The sequence below is a fragment of the Vombatus ursinus genome, unplaced genomic scaffold (genome assembly GCF_900497805.2).
Source record: "Vombatus ursinus unplaced genomic scaffold, bare-nosed wombat genome assembly UNPS02014787.1, whole genome shotgun sequence".
Lineage (NCBI taxonomy): Eukaryota > Metazoa > Chordata > Mammalia > Diprotodontia > Vombatidae > Vombatus > Vombatus ursinus.
In genome coordinates this window covers 4282918-4303948 of record NW_020954565.1, presented here as the reverse complement: position 1 = coordinate 4303948, position 21031 = coordinate 4282918, and the positions used below count along the sequence as shown (strand labels likewise).

Here is a 21031-nt window from a genome sequence, read left to right as displayed (position 1 = left end):
TAAACCGCATCATTTTGGTGGCCCATATGGGGAAACTGCCTAACCCCAAGTTCTTCTCCAGCCAAGACTGGAAGGTATGTAAGGCTCCTCCCTCCCCTCCCTTTCTTGCTCTGCAGTTGGGGTCGCTCTCCAAGCACCAAGGCTTGGAGGCGCTTTTCTGGCAGACAGTTACGAGGCTGCCTCGCACTCGGCCTGATGCTTTCAGGCTCTCAGTCCACGGGGTCGGTTTGAGGCCATGGACCTGGGTACACCTTTCACAGCATATAGGACAAGGATGGACACCCTATTCAGGAATGTATCTGTGAATTCCCTCGGCACTAGGGAATTGGGGGAAACTGCAGTTGCTTTTTGGTTCCCTGAGGCTTACTTACTCCCTTCCCTCTGCACCTCTGAATCCTCCTTCATGGAGGTTACAGGGGAAAGTTAGAACAGCTAAAAATATCTTGGCATATTCTGGAGGTTTTGTGACTGATCATTAAGGAGTTTAGAACTCCTCCTTACAACCCTGGTCACTCTTTTCTTCCACTCCCTTCGCTTGAGTACTTTTGATTTCACCCTCCCCAACCTGGGGAAAAGGAAGGAGGGGGAGGGGCAGCAGCTACAAAGCATGGGCCCCCCTGGCAATGGCCTTGAGCTCTGGGGCAACCTTTGCCTGGAAGCATCACCCAGGTTCAGCACATCCTGCTCAAGGTAATGAAGCTAGCCTCCAAACTTGGGTAAGCATGCTCTTTTAAATTTGTAGTTGTAACTGTTAACAATGAGATGTTGATTCTCTGTGTAAAGTAATTTGGAAGTGCATTTAACAAAACTGAAGTCACCTGATTGGTAATGGGTTTGTTTCAAGTTTCAAATTGGTGAACTTTCTTTATCAGTTATGTCAAACAGCTTCTCATAATTTGATTACCACTAAAATAATTCAGCTATTGTTGGTTATTGTTTTAATGTGTAAACTTGAAAAAAACTTGTTTGAGTTTCATATAGAAATCTCTAATGACTGGCTTTTTACACCAGGACAAATTTAAGTTTGAGATGTAAATCCTGGAAGTTTTTCCTAAGCTGTGATAGTAAAACTTGCTGTTTGAGGTAAAAGCTCATAGGCTGAATCCAAACAGAGTTAAGGATGTTTTATCATCTCAAAGTTGGGCCCTAAATCTGGGCCCTGCAGTCTTTTCTGTCAGATTTGTGTCTTCCAGACTACAGGCCATTCACCTACAGTTGGTAGCAAACAGCGAGTACCAGCCAATGTCTCTACTTCGTTCCCTGAATGCAGCCTGTGCTCAGTTCCAGTCAACCTCCTCTTTGGGACCACCTTGAGGCAGGGACAGCTCTACGCCCCTTGCCAGCAGGAAGTAGTTTCGGAAGCTGAGACCTTCGCCCCTTACCCCAAAAGAATTTGGGTTCCTATTTGTTTGAGGGGGGAATGATGGGGTTGGAATCTGAGCCCCAGAAAGGAAAAACTCAGGCCCTGATGGGGTTGGAATCTAAGCCCCAGAAAGGAAAAACTCTGGCCCCAGAACATTTCCCACCCTTGGTAATTCTATTACCTCATGGACTCTGTACTTTCCCACATGGCCAAATCTCTGGCAGCTATGGTCCCATCAACTGGTCTTTCATTGTGGCTACACCCAATCTCCCCTCTATTGTCTTGCCTCCCTATGGCCTCAGGCCATTTCCCACCCTTGAGAATTCTATTACCTCATGGACTACTTGGCCACTCTCCCAGGGTCTTTCTGTATATAAGGTCCATCTTGTCTCCGTTAAGATGCTCAGATTCTTAAAACCTAGCCACTGCTTAGATTCTTATAATCTAACCACTGCTTACCCATGTTCAGATTCCTTAAGAGTCTGCCCAATATGATGGATGTTCTAATAAACCTTGTCTTTGGCTGCAAGAAGGCTTGGGTCAAATTCTTTCGGGCAGCACCTGCGTGTTGTGATTTTGGGGTACCAGCACCCCTGAACCCCTAAACCGCATCATCACTACTTTGTAAACAGAGCAGGAAATGGTGTTTGATGTTGCACTCACAGTATGGGCAACAGGCCTCTATTGCTGCAGAGCTACTGAACAACCTAATCTCATTTCATTTAACCTCTCAATTTGATGTCCATATTAACTTTGAAAATACACAGTCTGTAAGGAGACCCTATGAATGAAGCTATCGCTTTCCTTTGGAAGGTAAACAATATAACAAATGCCTGGATCGGGTTACTGTCACTATATAAACAAACAGAAACATTCCAAGGTGAACTCATCCTGAAATATACATTCGGTACAAGGCATGTCCTATCTGCCCCTAGGTGTTGAACTTTATCAGTTTTTTAAGGTTACACTCAACAGAATATTAAATTGAAGTTCTCTTATAATTCTATCCAAAGGCCTTTAGTTGGGTTCACTGAAATGTGTAAGTGTGTATGTACATATATATGTATGTGTTTTAACAAATAAATAAGAAACTGTCTAAGGGAAAAATGTTTCCAAGTAGCTATCTCAGGATCTAGATGAGGTTTACCATGTGGAGAGAGGGCCAGCCCTGGAGTAGCGAAGACCCAAATTCAAGCCCTTTATCTTACCCAGGGTTGTGTAAAAGCTCTGTGACTATGGGAAAAATTCCCAAACCTTTAAGCAGTGCTCCAGACAATCAACCTAAAGTACAAGATCTTCATCAGTAAAGGGATTTCCTAAATAGCAAAACCCTCACATCAAGTAAAACCACTGATCAAAACATCAGGGTTTATTTAAATGTGTGCCTTGACTTTGCCCTTACTAATGAGGGAAATTATTTGTTATTATTTACTGTATGTTGAGCTATTTTCCAAATGTAAACATGTAATACAGTGCAGCTTTTTAAAAAGTCACTTTCCTGAGGAGAGGAAACAGAGGAAAGTGCCATGGGAATGTAAGAGCCTAGACAAAGAGCTGAAAAGGATCTCAAAGGCCATTGAGTTCACCCTTCTCATTTGACAGATGAGGAAACTGAGGCCCAGGGAAGCTAAGGAACTCATCCAAAGATACTTCTGACACCACAAATTTCACTGGGAATTTAATTAGCTGTTAATTTGGGGAATTTTTCCATCTTGCAGCATGGTATTAATAGAAATTATTTTCTATCAACTATTCATATACCCTTGTCATATTGTTTTAAAAGGGTTATATGCCTGATTTCTGGTCTCTTTAAATATTCCAGAGTTGAAGATTCTGTATTTATTCCACCATGGGAACAGAACAGCTCTTAATAAAAGTTTTACACTTTGGACTGGACTGTTGTACAGCACATCCCTGACAGTGCTTTTCCTTTACTCCTATTAAATGCTATAGCTTTAATGGTATAATTTATTTTTGCTTGTGAAATAAATACATGAATGAGAAGGAAAAAAAAAGAATAGGAACAAATATTCCTAAAAGCACAATGGAATGGGCTAGGAGGTGGATGAATTGGGTTGGAATGTTTTCGTAAGTAGAACAAAATTAATTTGAACAAAAAAGTAAGACTTTAGAAGGAGTGAGTAAAGGCAGGCAACTCTTGCCTCAAAAGTATCTAAAACTGAATGATTTAGATTGGGTAATTAGTATGATTGGAGTAGCAGATTGGCAGTAGGTTGGGAAAGGAAGAAGAAAAGGAAATATTCATTTAACAAAAATTTTTAAATAGAGGAATTTTAAGAGGTAACTGAACTCAAAATTCTAAATGGTACATGGAACACCAGTGTTTCAGAGTTATAGAATACTATAAGACATCAGCCCAATGAAAGGTTACTGAACTTCTGGATAGAAATGATGAGAGGCCTACATGAAATCTCATCTGTCAGGCAGCATCCTCAGAAGCCATCTACTCCAACCTGGCACCTGAACAGAAATCCCCTCGAGAACAGGGTCAGCAAATGGTTAACCAGAGTGCATTTAAGAGCCTACAAAGAGGAAGACTCTATTACATCCCAAGGCGGCCCATTGTACTCTTAAACAGACAAAATTATTTAAGAAGTTTGTGCTTACATCAATCCTAAATCTAACTCTCTGCAGTATCCACCCATTGTTTCTACTTGTTGCCGCTAGCGCCAAGGAAAATAAATCTAATCTCCAAAGGAGACTAAATCTAATCCTACATGACAGCCATTCAAATACCTGGGGAGGCTATCATGTTACCTCTAACTTGTCTCTTCTTCCCATTAAATCTCCTCAGTTCTCTCAACTGATCTGCATACATCATGTTCTCCAGTCCCCTTACCATACTAGCTGCGATCTTCTGGAAACAATAAAATTGGTCAATGTCCACCTTTGAATGCAATGTCCAGAAAGCATCACCATATAGCAGATATGGCCAAACCAAAACATTTACAGCAGAACTTTAATCTCCTTTGTTATAGATATTATGTCTCTACTGATGCAATTCAAAACATTAGATTTTTTGGCTGCAATACCACACAATTGACTCACACTAAGCTTCAAGTCCACAAAACTCCTAATTTACAAACATTTCCCTTTATTACTTTATCCTCCTTCATGTTTCCTTATAATGCGTAACAATAAAAGTCTTAAAAAAACTAAACTAAGTTGTATGTTGCCTTCAGAGAGCAATGAAGGAGAGAAACTGAAAGACTACATATTATATTACAGTAAAATCTCACTGGCAAAGAGTCCAAATCAAAAGAGAAGGTGATATTACTGAGGAACCAGCAGCATACTGGTAGAAAAAGAGGGGGTTGGGCAGCAGGAGCTAGAGAGATCAAAACATCAAGTATTTTAAAAAAAGATCCATAAGGAAGGAAGAAAGGAATGATATGGTACAGTAGGCTGGTGGTCGTACAAAACTAATAATATTTCTAAAAGCAATAATGATAACTGACGTGTGTTTGAGGGGAGGAGGTCTTTAAGATTTACAAAGCATTTTGCATAATTTGAAAAATTTCACTCAACATACAGCAAACTAATCAAATAACCAAATTTATCATAACTCAAAATACACCAGGATTAGAATATTGCTGTGTATGACTTGAAAAGAAACTTTAGGAAAAAAAAAAAATACAGATTGTGATATGATAAATTTAATACTGCTCCCCAGAACAGAAGCTGTTGCTATATTCTATTCCTTATAATTTCCTCAATAAAACATAATGACATATAATTTGCTTTAAAAGAATTCATGGCATGGCTTGTACAACAACTAACACTGCTACCAAAATGTATTAGCATGGGAATGCATCCTGGAAATTCTCCAGCAAGAGGGTGGCAGGCTGTGGCCCTGTGCTTTCCAGCATTTTTGTCAATGACTCCAGTGGTGTAGGCCCTAGTCCAAGCAAATTTACAGAGAACTCACAGATTACAAATAAAATTAACATACTGAATTGAAAAGTCAGATCCAAAAGGAAGGAGAAAGTCGGACTTAATCTAATAAAATGAAATTATAAAATAGGGCCACATGTAAACCTCAAGTTTCTCATCTATATTTATACATCTGTAAAATGCATGAAGGGAACTAGATGATCTCTAAACTCGAAAATCCTATGATGTTAACAGTTGAGCGTAATCACTTCCATAACAGGAGACAGAACCAAAATGAGATGCAGCATCATAGCACCATTAAAAGAAGGCCTAGGGGCAATTTTTCATACTTGTATGGGAATTTGCCTCCCTTTAGAACATTTTATTATGGAAAACTCAAGATAAGGAATATCAAACTAGTATTCTACTGCCTTTGACCTCCTTACAATTCCAAATCCTATTCTGAGCCACTTACTCAGATTAACATGTAATCAAATTAACAAGTCTTCCTAAAAAAAAGAACTTACATAACAATACTGCAAACAGATGAGGGATAAAGTTTGCAACAAACAGGCAGTTTGATTCTGATACCATTGTTCAGAAACTAAGAAGAGAAATAAGGAAGATAAACACATTCTAATTAAGAGGGAGGAACAGAGGTATTCATGATTCACAAATAATTTACATTTACTAGAGGATCAAGAGTTGAAAGCTGAAAGGCACCTTAGGCATCACATAACCCAACTTCTTCATTTTACAGAGCAGAAAGCTAGGGTCCTAAGCTAAGTAGTGACACAGTGGTAGTACCAGGCCTCAAAAACCTTAGTCACAGGGTCTCTGACTCCCAATCCAGTATTCTTTCCTTGGTACCTACCACATCATAGATGTTCTTTTTTACTGTTATTCATGTCAATTTCCTGGTTCATGCTTGACTAAAGCCCTTAGTGACTCTCAAACACCAAGAATCAATTGAATGAAAAGGAAATATAAAGACAGAATAAAAGCCTCTGAGCCTCAGTTTCCTCATCTATAACATAAAGGGATTTTACAAAATTATCTCAAAAGATTCTTTCCATCTTTAACAGCCTACAGTTCTATGGTTTCCATATACCAGGCAATACAGAGGACAAAGGCAATAAATCATAAGTCCAAGCCAGATCTTAAAGAGTCAGGCAGAGAACAGTCCCTTCTACCTTCTTTTAGATGTCCATGAAGGGTATCATCCATGTCTAGGGGAAATAAAATGTTTCAAGATTCCTCTCCTAGATGCTGAGTGAAGTGAGCAGAACCAGGAAAACGCTGTACACCGTAACAGTCACGTTGTGCGATGACTAATATTGATAGACTTAGCCCTTCTCAGCAATGCAAGGATCTAAGACATCTCCAAAGGCCTCATGATGGAAAATGCTATCCACATCCAAAGAAAGAACTATGGAGTTTGAATGCAGATCAAAGCATTCTATTTGCTATTTTTTTTTCTTCTGTTGTGCTTTGTTTCCTCTTTCTGGTGCTTCCTCCTATTGGTTCTAATTCTTACTTACAATATAACTAATGTGAAAATATGTTTAATAGAAATGTATATGTATAGCCTATGTCAGATTGCATGCCATCTTGGGGAGGGGGGAGGAGAGAGAGGGGGGGAGAAAAATTTAAAACTCAAAAGCTTATGGCAGTGATTGTTGATAAATCAAAATAAATTAGTTTTAAAAAAAAAGATAAAACACAAGGTTAAAAAAAAAAGATTCCTCTCCTAGACTTGTACAAATGCTAACACTGTATAAGGGAAGAACTTCCTTCTGCTTGCTGAATCAGTCTACTAAAGAAACACTTTCTTCTCCTCAATTTAAACAAGTTTGTCATTTTCATTCTTTGCACATGCTGAAACAATTTTTTTTTGTATTTTTATATTTTAAATCACTCTATATCAACCATTTAATTGCAATGAGGGTTGTTTTTACCTTCCTGATTCCCTGCAAACAGTCCAGGATTGTGAGATTGTATGTACAATTTCCGAAGGAAGCATCCCTATAAATATAAATGAAATGGATATTAATCATACATTTAGAAAATTCAAGGAAGAAAATACACAACACATAAAAATGGATATTTATTCCTGTTCATGTTTTGTGAATGTGGGAGCTTTCTCTAATAGAATAGATGCTGCTAGGTATGTTCCAAAGTCTAAGATTTCTGTTTCTGAAGTTCAATCAATTATCTGTCGTCCATATTAAGATGAAGTTTATTTCTTGAGGAATCAACATGATTTAAATAGAAAAAGTCCTCGAGTCGGAGTCAGAGGCCTGACCAAGGTTTGCATCTTGGCTTGGTCACTTACTCCATAACCTTAAGCAAGTTATTTCCCTGCCTTCATCTTCTTCATCTATAGAATGAGGCAAGATGACTTCTAGACCAACCTTTATTAGGATCCTAGACTTAAAGCTGGAAGAGACTGCAGAGCCATGCCACATTGTACAGAGAAGGAAACTGAGGACAAAGAAAGGGAAGTAACTTGACTTACACACACACTCAGAGGTGGCATGTGGACCCAGGCTCTCTGACTCTAAAGCTTTTCTGCTCTTCTCCAGCTCTAAATCCTATGACTCTTAAAGGAGGTCTTACTATCTCATCGAGGAGACATTTAAATGGGAGGGAGGGCAGGGAAGAGAGAGGCTGACTACTGAAGGTCAGTCAGAAGCATTCAATCAAACAACTAGCAAGTCGGAAGTTTACTACCAACAGTCTACTACAACTCAAATGTTCTCAGAATCATTCCATGGTGTATTCCAGGAACACAGTAAGCCCGAACTAGGAGATACAGGGGGCCACTCTTGGTCTGGAGGAGAATTATCTGGCACCTTACCAGTTCCTGAATACCAAGAAGGAGGAGAGAGAAAAGCAACATCCTTTCTTTAACCCTAGCAACCCATTTTCCTCATGGACACAAAAGCAGAGAGTAAATTTACTAGCCCACAGTAATCTCATTTGCCTTTGGATCCTATCCCATGGCAAACAGGGGAATCTTCCTCCCTAGTTCTTGACATTGACAATGTGTTCAGGAGGGCAAGCAGTATAGTGCAGGATCTGGAGATCATACCACATAAGGATCAGTGGAAGAACCTGGGGGTGTTGTTACAGCCCACAGGGGTGAACTATGGGTGGAACAACATCATTATTTCCAAGTATCCAAGGAGTTATCTCGTAGAAATGGGATTATCCTTGTTGTTTGGACCCAGAGGAAAGAATTAAAAGAAGTGGTCAAGAAATGGTGGGCTCCACCTCATTAGAAATAGTCTTAGGATGGTTTAATGATTACTCGTCAAATCATTCAGTCTTAGCAACTATGAACACTTGCAACTGCAGATACATGTGACTTTCTCTGTAAAATCTTTTAAAATGGAACCTACATGCATCAAAACATTTCCAATAAAAACCTAAGAAAGGTTTTTTAACAGACAATTTTTCCATTAACTAGTCAGACAGCTAAATAATTAAGAAATACAGAGAATATGAAATCATATTTTGTTGTTTTTTTTTTTTTTAAGGAAGCATCTGATTTAGTGGTAAAGCCTTGAAGGCACTCTTCAAAGGAAGTTCTCATAAATATGCCAAAATACTACAGGAGTAACAGGACATCTAAATTCATTGCCTTAACTCACTCACCCTCCCCCCACTCACTTTTCAGTCACTTGCAATCTGGCTTCTTATATTACCTATCTACTGAAAATGTTCTTGTTAAGATTATTAATGACCTAGTAATTGTCATTTTTTTTTCTCAATGGATTTTCCCAATCATCATCTTTCTTTACCTTTCTGCACCTTTGAAGCTATTAGCTAACTCTCCCTCCTATACCTCTCCATTTCAGTCTCTTTTGATGGTTCTTCAACAACTAACCATTCGTTTTCCTCCAAAAAAAAGTACCACTCCATTTCCTATCTCCATCACTTTGTACTGGCTCCCACACCTGGAATGTTTTGCCCCTTCATCTCCACTTTTTGTGGGGGACATAATGAGATAATATTTGTTAAGCATTTAGCACAGTGCCTAGTTCAAGATGGCACCTAAAAATGTTTGTTCCCTTCCCTGTGCCCCTTCATGTTAGTCAACATGTGCCAGTTACTAGGCCAAGCACTGAGGATACAGGGAAAGACAAAAAAAAAACAACAAAAAAAAAAAACAGTTCCTATTCTCAATGACCTCTAATGGGAGAGATACACGAAAACAACTATATACAAACAAGATAATTAGAAGATAAATTACAGATAATTACAGAGAGAAGGCACTCAAGGGGATTGGTAAAACTTCTTGTAGAAGGTGGCACTTTAGCTAAGACATGAAGGAGACAAAGGAGACCAGGAGATGGAGATGAGGGGGAAAGAATTCCAAGGATGGGAGACAACCAATGAAAATGCACAGAACTAGGAGATAGCTGGTCTTGTTTGAAGAACAGTAGGAGGCCAGTATCACTGGATCATAGACTATGTAGAAGAAGTGTAAGAGATAGGAAAGGGAGGAGATGGCTGGGGTATGAAAGGTTTTGAATACCAAACAGATTGTTTTATAGTTGATCCTGGAAGCGATAGGGATCCACTGCGGTTTACTGAATAGGGGAGTGAGAGGGTGAGACCTGCACTTTAGGAAGTTCACTTTGACAGTTGAATGGTGAATGGACTGGAGTGGAAAGAGATATACTCTTGCTCACTGGGTTAGACAGAAGATGCAACGAGGTAAATTTGCCATAGTGTCAGAACAGGCTTCCCAACAATCAGAGTGAAGTAATAGTGGGATGAACTGCCTAGGAGATATGAGTTCCTCCTTATTAGAAATCTTAACCAGGGGCTGGATGATCATTTATTGCATATGTCATGAGAGTTCTTTTTCAGGTACAGGTTGGGTTAGATAGTCCCTGACAACCCTCTGAACTCTAAAATGTCATGGAATTCATTTTCTTCACTTCTGAACTCACCTCTCCTCTGAACTTTTTTATTTCAGTTGAGGCTAAGATTTTTAAGAGGTTTGTAATCTCAGAGCTGTCCTCAGCCCTTCTCTTTCCCTCACCTTCAAAATTCAATAAACTGCCAAGTCTTATTAATTCTAAATTCATAACATCTCTTACATCTATCCCCTTCCTCTCCACTCACATGACCAACAAACACCCAAGTTAAGGCTCTCATAACCTCTCATGTAGACTATCGCAATCACTTCCAAACTGGTTTTCCTCTTTCCAGTCCTTTCCTTCTCCAATCCTTCCTCCATAAAGTTGTCAAAATAATCTTCAAGCTATAAATCCTATGATCCTTAAAGCAGTTTCACTGTCTTATTCAGAAGACATTGAAATGGATCCAAATACAAATATAACCATGCCTGCCGACTGGAGAATATTCAGTAGCTCCCTACTGCCACCAAGAAAAAATACAAACTCTTCAGGTTGGCACTGAAGGCTCTATTACATACGTTCCCATACTTATTTCACATTAAGTTCCTTCACATAATCTATGCTCTAGCCAAACTGCCAAACTTGTGGCTAGCTCAGTGTTTCATTTCTTGCCTCTGTGCTGATGTTCCCGATGCCCATGATGTATCTGAAGGTATCCCTCCTTACTCTGTCTCCTTAGAATCCCTGACTCTCTTCAAGGCTCAGTCCAGGCACCACATTCTCTAGGGGGGCTTTTATTAAACCTCTGGTTAAATATACTCTTTTCTTCTTCAAATTACCTTGTCTTTATTTATCTGCTCATATGCTGCTTTCCCCAAAAGAATGTAAGTTCCTTGACGGAAGATGACATGTTTTCATTCTTGCCTTTATAGCCTCCTCAGCATCTATCACCCTGCCATGCACAGAGTAATCCCTTAGTATGCTTAATGAACTGAAGTGAATTTGGAGTGGTGTCAATGGGACTCTTGGTCAGGGATGGGTTAGATTAAATGGCCTCTCAGATCCAGATGTGTGATTTGGTCAAACATTACCCCACCCAAAAGTTAATTTCTACATATTTCCTTTGGCAGCAATACAATCTTATGCCTTTCAAAAAATGCTATAAAATTATCTCCTTAGCAATAAAAATGGATCTTAATTAGGTTTTAGAATATATGTCTTGTTAACAAAGGCCATGATGTCTAGAAATTATTCCTGGTGTATTTAGAATAAAAATGTCAGGAAACACAGTAGCTTCTAATCAGAAGAGAAACTCTACTTTCAGTTCAATAAATTCAACAAACAATCAACAAAAATTTTTAAGCACTACTATATGCCAGACACTATGTTAAGCACTAGGAATACAAAAAGAGGCAAAATACAGTTCCTGCCCTCAAGGAGCTCACATTTATTAAGAGCCTACTACGTTTAAGACAAAACCCTCAAGACTCATCTGAATATGACGTCCGGGAAGTATCAACAGCTATGATATTAAAACTTGTTGCTTCTTTCCCAATTTTCTCTATCTTTTCCTGGAAACAAGAAGACACTGTCCAAGAAGAAACCTCCTCCTTCTTCTTAAGGCTCTTGTAACCTTTCAATTTCTCTCTGTCCTTTACTTTTCTCCAATTTACTCCTTTTGCTTACACAAAATGAAGAATCACACAGAAACACAGAATTGCTGGATTTCATTTGGTGAGAATGCTGGACTTGGAGTCAGGAAGATTTGAGAGTTTGAATCTTGCCTCAGCCACTAGCTGCTTGACTTTAGGCAAATGACTTAACCTTTCTCAGTTCTAGTTTGCTCATCTGTAAAATGGAGATAATAACAGCCCCTACCTCACAGGATTGTTATGAGGATCTAATGAGATAACTGATATAAAGCACTTCGCATACTTAAATGTACTATATAAATGCTCACTATTATTAGTAGTAGTATATTATACATTCCTTATTACTAGTCAATCCAACAAATACTCGTTAAGCTATGCAAGGAAATGGAAAATATAAACTGAGAAAGCCACAAATATAAATAAGATACAGTCCCTATCCCCAAGAAGTTTACACTCTAGCACAATGGTGTGGGTTAGAGAAAATAAATATTCTACATAATTATAAAATAGAATGTGATATATATATATATGTATATATATAAAAGTAAATATACATGTATATATGTGAATACAAGAGAGATAAAGTGCTATTGTTTGAAGTACTAGAAGGAAAGACTTTCTGACTCAGGGTATCAAAGACTTTAGAAAGTAGGTGACATAAATAGCCTCCCTCCCCAGAAATCAAATCTAGATCTGGACAGTTACAGATAAATAAATCCTGACCACTAAAGAATCAAAAATATAGATGATAAAAATCATTTCCCCTTCCTCTGAACTTCTTTTGTTTGAACAGTTCATTTGAGCAATTAATCATGTTCTGCCTTCGATACTCCATCTGCTGTTTTTGAAATTAAAGCACTTATTATTATTAAATTTTTCATGTTTATGTCTTCTCAAATAGACAATAAAGTCACTGAGAGCAACGGTCGTAAAACATATCTTCCATCAAAGATCTTGCCAAAGACTTGGCATCTCTGACTTAACTTTCCTAGTCTTCTCTATACATGAGATTCTACACTTTATGATCTTTCATCTACATACTCTACCCAAACAAGGATATTCACCATTCCCAAGCATACCCTCACTTTCCCACAGGAGCACAGTATTTTAGGGTCAGGGGTTATTTAATCCAATACCTTTATATTTTACAACTATCTGTGCCTTTGCCTAAATATAGTTACCTACTCTCAGAATATTACTCTTTCCCTCTTCCCATTTCTATTTATTAAAATCCTATCTTTACTTCAATCCTATCTCCTCAGCCTTTCAGCTAGATGTGTGTTCTCACACATGCCCTCACCTTCTTGGAACACTTGTGGTACTTGTCTTGAACATATCACACTTACTTTAAATTATATACAAGTAGAATTGATTCTGCACATCATATGCAGAAAAACAAGACAAGAATCACACAAAATAAGAAGGTACTAGTGGACTGCAAACCCTAATCTCTCTCCTAATCTCCAGACTCACATCTCCAACTTCCTTTTAGACATCTTAAACTCATCATATCCAAAACCGAATTCCTTATCTTTCCTCACAACCCCTTCCTCCTTCCAAACTTCCCTATTACAATGGAGGACACCACTATCCTCCCAGTCACCCAGGTTTGCAATCTTGGTGTCGTCCTCAACTTGTTCACTCTCTTCTTCTCCAAATCCAATCTGTGGACAAGTCCTGTCATTTTCACCTTCTTGACATCTCTTATATATACCCACTTCTCTCCTCTGATACTGACCACCCAGGTGCAAGCCCATATCACCTCACCCCTGGACTACTGCGACAGCCTACTGGTTGGTCTTCCCGCCAAATGTCTCCCTACTACAGACCATCTGTCACCTTGCTGTTAATATCAAACTAATCTTCCTAAACAGCAGTTCTGATCATGTCACCAACTGCCCCACACACACACTCATTAAACTCCAGTGGCCCTCTATCACCTCCAGAATCAAACATAAAATAATCTGATTGACATTCATAACCTCCCCTCTCCTAACATTTCAGTCCTCTTACACCTTATTCCCCACCACACACAAACACATGTCACTTAAGCTGTGATCCAGTGACATTGATCGCCTTACTGTTCCTTGCACAAGATCTTCCATCTCCCCACTCTAGGCATTTTCACCGGCTGTTCCCCATACGTAGAATACTCTAGAGCCCTTCTTATCTCTATTTCTCGGCTTACCTGGATAAATTCAAATCCCAGCTAAAATCCTACCTTCTACAGAAAGCCTTTTATGATGCTCTTTAATGATGGTGCCTTCCCTTTGTGATTATCTCCAATTTAACCTGCATATTTCTGTTTGTGCATATGTATGTGTGTTTGTGTACATACATATGTATATATTTGTACATGATTGTTTTCATATTGTCTCTCTCAACAGACTGGGAGCTCCTTGAGATCAGAGACTATCTTTTGCCTTTCTTTGTATCCCTAGTTTTAGCATAGTGCCTAACATATAGTACATGCTAACTGAGTATTTATTAACTGACTGATATACTAGTATAAAGGGACTAATGACACCAGTGAAATCACAGATCCACTGAAGTATCAAAGTAAGCACACATATCTGGTTTTCCCAACTGGAGTCTAAGCTCCTTATTAGCAAGCACTGTGTCTCATTCACTTTTGTATCCTTCTCAATATCTATTATATAAAATCTTAGATGTAATAATTGCTGCTCAATAAATGAAAGCTGAATGAAAATGTTGCATTTGGTTTTGATGGGCAAATGAAGAAAATGTTTTGACTTTATAAACCTAATAAAAAGAGAGAAAATTTTCATTTACAATTAAGTTTTCCTAGGATATTAAATGCTGGAGTATGAGTTAAACAGAAGGAATTTACTCATATATGATCCACTTAAATTTCTTGTGAAAATCAATTTCTCTATTAATCTTGGGTTTGTACAACAGATACCCAATATCTTTACCAATGGGAAATGTAAGTCAAAATCTGATTGTAGAGGGTTTAAAATGCCAGGCTGAGGAGTATGTATTTTATCGGAGAGGCAAAATAGAGCCACGTATGCTGTTTGCAGTGGTTAAAGCAAAACTCAGCACACTTGGGGGAAATTCTAAGGAGAGTAGTTAAAGAAACTGTCCTACAAAATAAGAATGTTTTGTTCTAACTTGAGAGTTTTCAAAGAAAACTCACATTTTGGTACTAAAGATAAGTAGGCAAAGGGTTTTACCAAAGATCTTAAAGGCTATAGAACAAATTTACTACTACGGACCCACAAAATCAAATGAAATACAATTTGCGAAACTAGTCTACCTTTTGCTTTTGAAAGACAACATGACAGAGGGAATAAGAGTCAGGCGGCTCTGAGTTTCAGTCTCATCTCTGACCTCTTTACTACTATAAGCTGTGACCCAAGCCATTTTCTAAGACTAATTCACAGCACTGTTCCTGATCTACATCCATCATAATTCATGTTCTCAAGGAGTGAACAAATGGTTTCTTGAATAAAACACACCTAACTTATTAAGTGCTTTTCTCAATATACTCTCATTTTTTTTTCCTATAAGAAGAATATAGTATAAATAAAAATGTTACCCGTGGTTGACAAGTCATAGCTTTCAGACCTTCTCACAGGCAGCATGACACAACAGAAAGAACACTAGGCAACGAATGGAGAAACCTATCTCCGGTTTTAGTTGTGTCACTAAATAGGTATTTTACCCTCCCTGGACCCTAAATTTCCTCATCCATAAAATGAAAGGTGAATTACATGATCACCTTTTCCAGTTCTAAAGCATTTGACAATTTTATGAAAATTAATCTTAGAATTTACATTATCTGGCACAGTGGATAGAGCACCAGCCCTGGATTTAGGAGGACCTGAGTTCAAACCCAGCCTCAGATACATAACACTTACTAGTTGTGTGACCCTGGGCAAGTCACTTAACCCCACTGCCTAGCCAAAAAAAACGAATTTACATTATCCATCCCACCTGCTTATATTTTGTTCCAGCAAAGAGAGAAGTGTGAACAGTAAGTTTCAAATGTAAGATCTTGGTAGGCTATGGAGTGGTTTTTATCCCGTTTTTGGACAGTCTACTGAGAAATAGCATTCGATTTTTACTTCTAATGTTATAACCAAAGGAGACAACTGTACCTTCCCAAAGCTGTACCTGCATAACACCTTCTGTAATAAACCAAGTGAACTGATACAATGCAACATCTCCATTTAGTTAAATCAAAATGCAAAGAGAAAAAAGACAGGGAACCAAAGTAGATGCCATAATCTAAATGTTATTAGCAATAACAGTATTCTGAAAGAGAACACTAGCATAATGCAATGAATCTGAAAAGGCATGAGCACAGAGCTGCCATTCCAAATAACCCTCATGACATCTGGTGGGTCAGAAGGAATCAGGATTTATGGGTAAATGGCAAAGGTATCAGGAGTTGAGGGGAGTAGGAAAAGACAATAAAGGGCGATCTTTCTTTGCAAATTTTAGCTTAGAACTTAAAACTTACCCCATCAGTCAAAATCTCTGCCACTATCCTGTAATCTGTTCAATGATATAGAAAGGTAAGTTGGGAGTCCTATTTTCTAGCTTCAACCATTTCACTTGCCATCTATGTGTCCTTGAACAAATCACTAACCCTTTGTGAACCACAGCTTCCTCAACTGTGAAATATAGCTATAGCTCTGCCTAATCTCACAGAATTTTTGTGAGAAAAGTAATTTGAAAACCTCAAAGCACTATATAAACATGGATTAGTATTACGACAGATGAGGACAAGGGAGCAATGAATGAGGACACAGAGCTAGCCAAAATTACAATGGACTGCCTTGGGAGTGTGCTCTACCCTCATCCCTTCCCTTTAGTAAAGATTTTCAAGCAGATGATGAGAGATGAAGGATGGATGACTAGTCAATCAATAAACAGTTATTCAGCACTTACTACTATGTGACAGGCAATGTGCAAAGCATTGGGGATACAAAGAAATTCAAAAGAATCTCTGTTTTCAAAGAGTTCACTGCCAGGAACTCATAGTCTAATATGGGAGATGACATGCAAACAACTAGATACAAAAAAAAAAAAAAGCAATATATAGGATACATTGGAAATAATCAACAGCGTGGATGGCTCTAAAATTAAGGGGGATCAGGAAGAGATGAGCAAGACACAGAACAAGGTAAAGGGCAGAGGAGGAAAGAGTGGGAAGGGGAACCCAAGATGTGAAGGGCTTTGAATGCTAATGAGAGGGTTTTATATTTCATCTTAGATGTAATAAGGAGCCACTGAAGTTGACTAATTAGCAGGGTGACATGATCAGACTTGCACTTTGACAGCTGAGTAAATGAGGGACTAAAGTAAGGAAACATTTGTGTCAGGGAAAACAGATACAGTGTGGACTAGATATTCCAACTCAGAGATACAATGATTCTGTGATATATGTAAGCAGTTGTTCCTATAAGAGTTAAATCTTAATAAAAATTCAGGAAAAGCCTATGGAAGAGGATTCCAGGGAGCCCAACCTGATCAACTGAAGGTCACTCAATGCTGTTCATTCGGACTTATGCTTTGCCTTTTTCAAATAATACAATTAAATTCAGGAAAAAAATCAGATGAATGAATGCTGAGGGAGAATATTTTTTTAATAAATAAGCCCAGGTAACAACAGGAACTCAGAACATACTCCACAAGTACTAAAATTCCATCATCAAACATGTTGTTCAACAGCATTACAATAAAGAAAGTTCCTACAAGGTATGTTTCTTGTGGTTTTAGATAATAACACTTCACAGCCCTAATACATCAGCAAGGAATTCCTGACAACCCACTCAGAAGTTGTTCAGTAATACTTTGAGTTTAACAGGTCTCTACTGCCCCAAATTAAATGTTTTGAGCTCTGAGTTTGTAAGGTCAACCCTACAGATCTTTAGGCAATAAAAAAACTCATCAAGAATTAGGTCCAGGAAAGTCAGGCAAGGAGAGCAACAACGCTTTAAACACCAACAACAGTACAGAGGTACAGAAAGCAAAAAACCCAACTTCACACTCTTAATCACTTTATCAAACACCAACAGCTGATCAAAAGGAATAAGATTGGTATGGGGGTGGGGGGGGCGACAGATAAACATCCCTTTAAAAAAAAGTCTATCATCCTTCTATATCTATCCCCAAGCCATGCGAAGAAAAAAAGAAAGAGAATAGAATCCTAAAAATTCCTAGATAACCAAAGAAGAGAGGTTTAATAAAGTTAATAGACATAAATTACCACATCAAGGCTTATTAAATTATCCACTGTGCAATGTGAAGTTGCATGTATAGTTAAGTCATAAAAGAATATACAACATTAATGTCACTAAATTTCAACATCATTTTAGTCTATTTTTCAAATACAAACTCATCAAAGTAGTTTAATAAAAATGCTTCCAAGTAATTGCCCCAACAGACAATGGATGCAAACATGGACAGCCTTATTTCCAATATTTATGTCTAATCTCAAAGGCTCTTTTTAAAAATACCATCTGAACTTCTGTGTCACTGAAAAACAAAAAAGCTTATTTGAAACAGAAGTGTTTAAAATAGCTTTTGAAAGGCATGCATTATATATTAGGATACAAAATGGTAATGCTATTAAACTGGGGAAAAGGATAATTGGGTATCTAACATCTACCACACCAAGCTCATATTAATATTAAAGTTTCCTAGGATTTCAGAGTTGGAAGAGTTGGACCTTAGAGATAATCTAGTACAATCTTTCTTTCATGTCATACATAAGATCCATCTATGATATACCTATGTTAGGAGATCACCTGGTTTCTTTCGAACACTTCTAGTGATAAGAAATTCACCACCTCATAAAATAATTGCTCATTACATTCAGGGGCATGTTAAAATGTTCATATTGAATCCAGCTGAATCAAAATCTATCTCCCTAAAACTTCTCACCATTTCCCCATTTTTGTCCCCTGGGGCTATATAAAATAAATCTATTTCTCTTCAACATGGACTGTTTTCAAAATTTGAGGATAATTATAGTGTCCATCTGTAGTTGTCCTTTCTCAACCATAAGGCTCCTCTCTAGACTACAGAGGTACAATTCCTTCAACCATTCTGAGTGTAAGATGGTTTCAAGTTCCCCCATCATTCTGGTCATCCTCTTCTGGACATTGTATATTGTACCAACATCTCTCAAAGGTATGACTCCCTGAATTGAAAAGAGATAGGGTCTCATCAATGTGAAATGCAGCATAACTATGACCTTCCTTTTCCTAGACACCATACTTCTATAATGCAGTCTAAGATTGTGTCAGTTTGATTATATAATATTCATAGTTATTATCAGTCATTAAAAGTTTGCTACATATTAGATTAACTAGATGCCATGGTAACACTAATTAGGATTAGGTTAGATCTAAATCTTAAACCTTCTAATCACTGATATTTGCTGAAGAATAAACCTAATTTTATAAACCCTTGAAACATAAACAAAAAAATCTATAATTTCCTTCTGCTGGACTGTAGCCCTAACTAAAGATATCCAATCTTGGGAATTCTCTCAGCCTTAATGTGGCTTTAAAAAAAGTCAATAGTCCCAGAAACTACTACAAACAACATTAAAATTCATATATTAATAATTCTGGGTGGGGGTGAAGGTATATATGAAAGGATATAATATTAAATTAGAGCAAAGACCCACCACAAGGAGCAATCAGAAATGGTTTGTGAATTAAAGTAAGAAAAAGTTAAACCACCACCAGATGAATATAAAATCACAAATAAGGAACATTTTCATAAAGACCACAATTTTATCACTAGGAAAGATTTGAAGTGGTCAGCAGATTTACTCCAAACCCTACCACTTCAATAGGGAGGGCTTAAGTATAGGGGAAAATCACTTTTATCAGACCTAGCATGGAGAAACCGACCTGATGACCACAAACTTCCACATTTGCAGACACAGACACTTTCAGAATAACCAAATCAAATTCATTTGACCCCAGTCTCTGGGTGGTAAATCAACAATGGGAAATCATTAACCACTCAAGGGATATGGTCTTATCCAGAAGTGATAAATATGAGGTCCAGCACAGCCAAATCATATTAAAACAAAATTGGGAAATATTTAACAAATTAAAATACAATAAAACATAGATAATGTTAATTTAAGGTTTTCTCAGTCAATACACAGCCCACAGGGATCTTTATGTTTGATTTGGTGGTCCCTAGTTTCTATATGAATTTGACACTGTTGTCATCTACTAGGTCTTTGAAGTTGTATTTCAAATAGCAATAATTTTCAACATAATTTAGTGTTCTCTTTAAGCACAGATATTTATATGACCTACAAGCCCTTTCCCAATCCTTCTAGAATCCATGTCTAGAAACCTATCAGAGGCTTTCTTCAAGTAAGGGAAATCTAAGAATCAAAAAGTTTCTGCCTATGTTGTGAATGCGACATACACTTGAATATTTCTTGACTGGTAAATCACATTAAGAAATTAGGTCAATGTATGACTGTACATGTATAATCTATAATCAAATTGCTTGCCTTTTCAATGGGGGGAAAGGAGGGAGAATATTTGGAACTCAAGATTTTAAAAAACAAACACTAAAAAGTTTTACATGTAATTGGAAAAAGCAATTTTTAATTAGGTCAAATAAAACAACAATATAAAAACTAAGAATCAAGATTATAAAAGTACAAGAAGATAACTAACATTTGTAGAGAAGTATTTTAGAAAACATTCAAACTTCTTTGGCATGATACTGCTAAGAATTAGAAAAGGCCTAGGAAAAGAAGTATCATACTTAAAATACACAAACTTGGGCTACGTAAAACTATAAGAGAGAATTACAGACTGCAGACAATTCCCAAATCAATATATCCAACTCAACATCTCTCTCCTGAGCTCTTCTTTCTTCCTTATGCCCCCACACCCAATCAGTTACTAACTGACTCTATACCGTCTTCATACCTTTTATCTCCTTTCTTCTATATTGCACAGCCTCTATCCTAGTTCAAACTCTCATCACCTCTCAGCTGGACTTTTGCAACAGACTCCTAACTAATGACCATGCCTCCTCTGTTTGGCATTTAACACCCATCATCATCTGCTTCTAGCCTACCTTTCCCAACATACTGCTCTTTACTCCTCCCTTCTCATGCACTCTACATTCTGGTCAAACTGACCCACTTGCTGTCCCTCATTTACTTTACATTCCATTTCCCCTCTCTCTCTCTCTCTCTCTCTCTCTCTCTCTCTCTCTCTCTCTCT

General features: G+C 37.8%; 1 protein-coding gene across 5 annotated transcripts in view; it reads right to left on the bottom strand.

The window, feature by feature from the left end:
* Positions 1-21031, bottom strand: part of CDC14A (cell division cycle 14A) — a 291416-nt gene that overhangs the window by 151876 nt on the left and 118509 nt on the right. For all 5 annotated transcript variants that reach the window (XM_027868272.1, XM_027868267.1, XM_027868271.1 and 2 more), the window contains exon 6: positions 7216-7282. In XM_027868272.1, coding sequence (XP_027724073.1) covers positions 7216-7282 — 67 coding nt within the window. The remainder of the gene's footprint in view (positions 1-7215; positions 7283-21031) is intronic.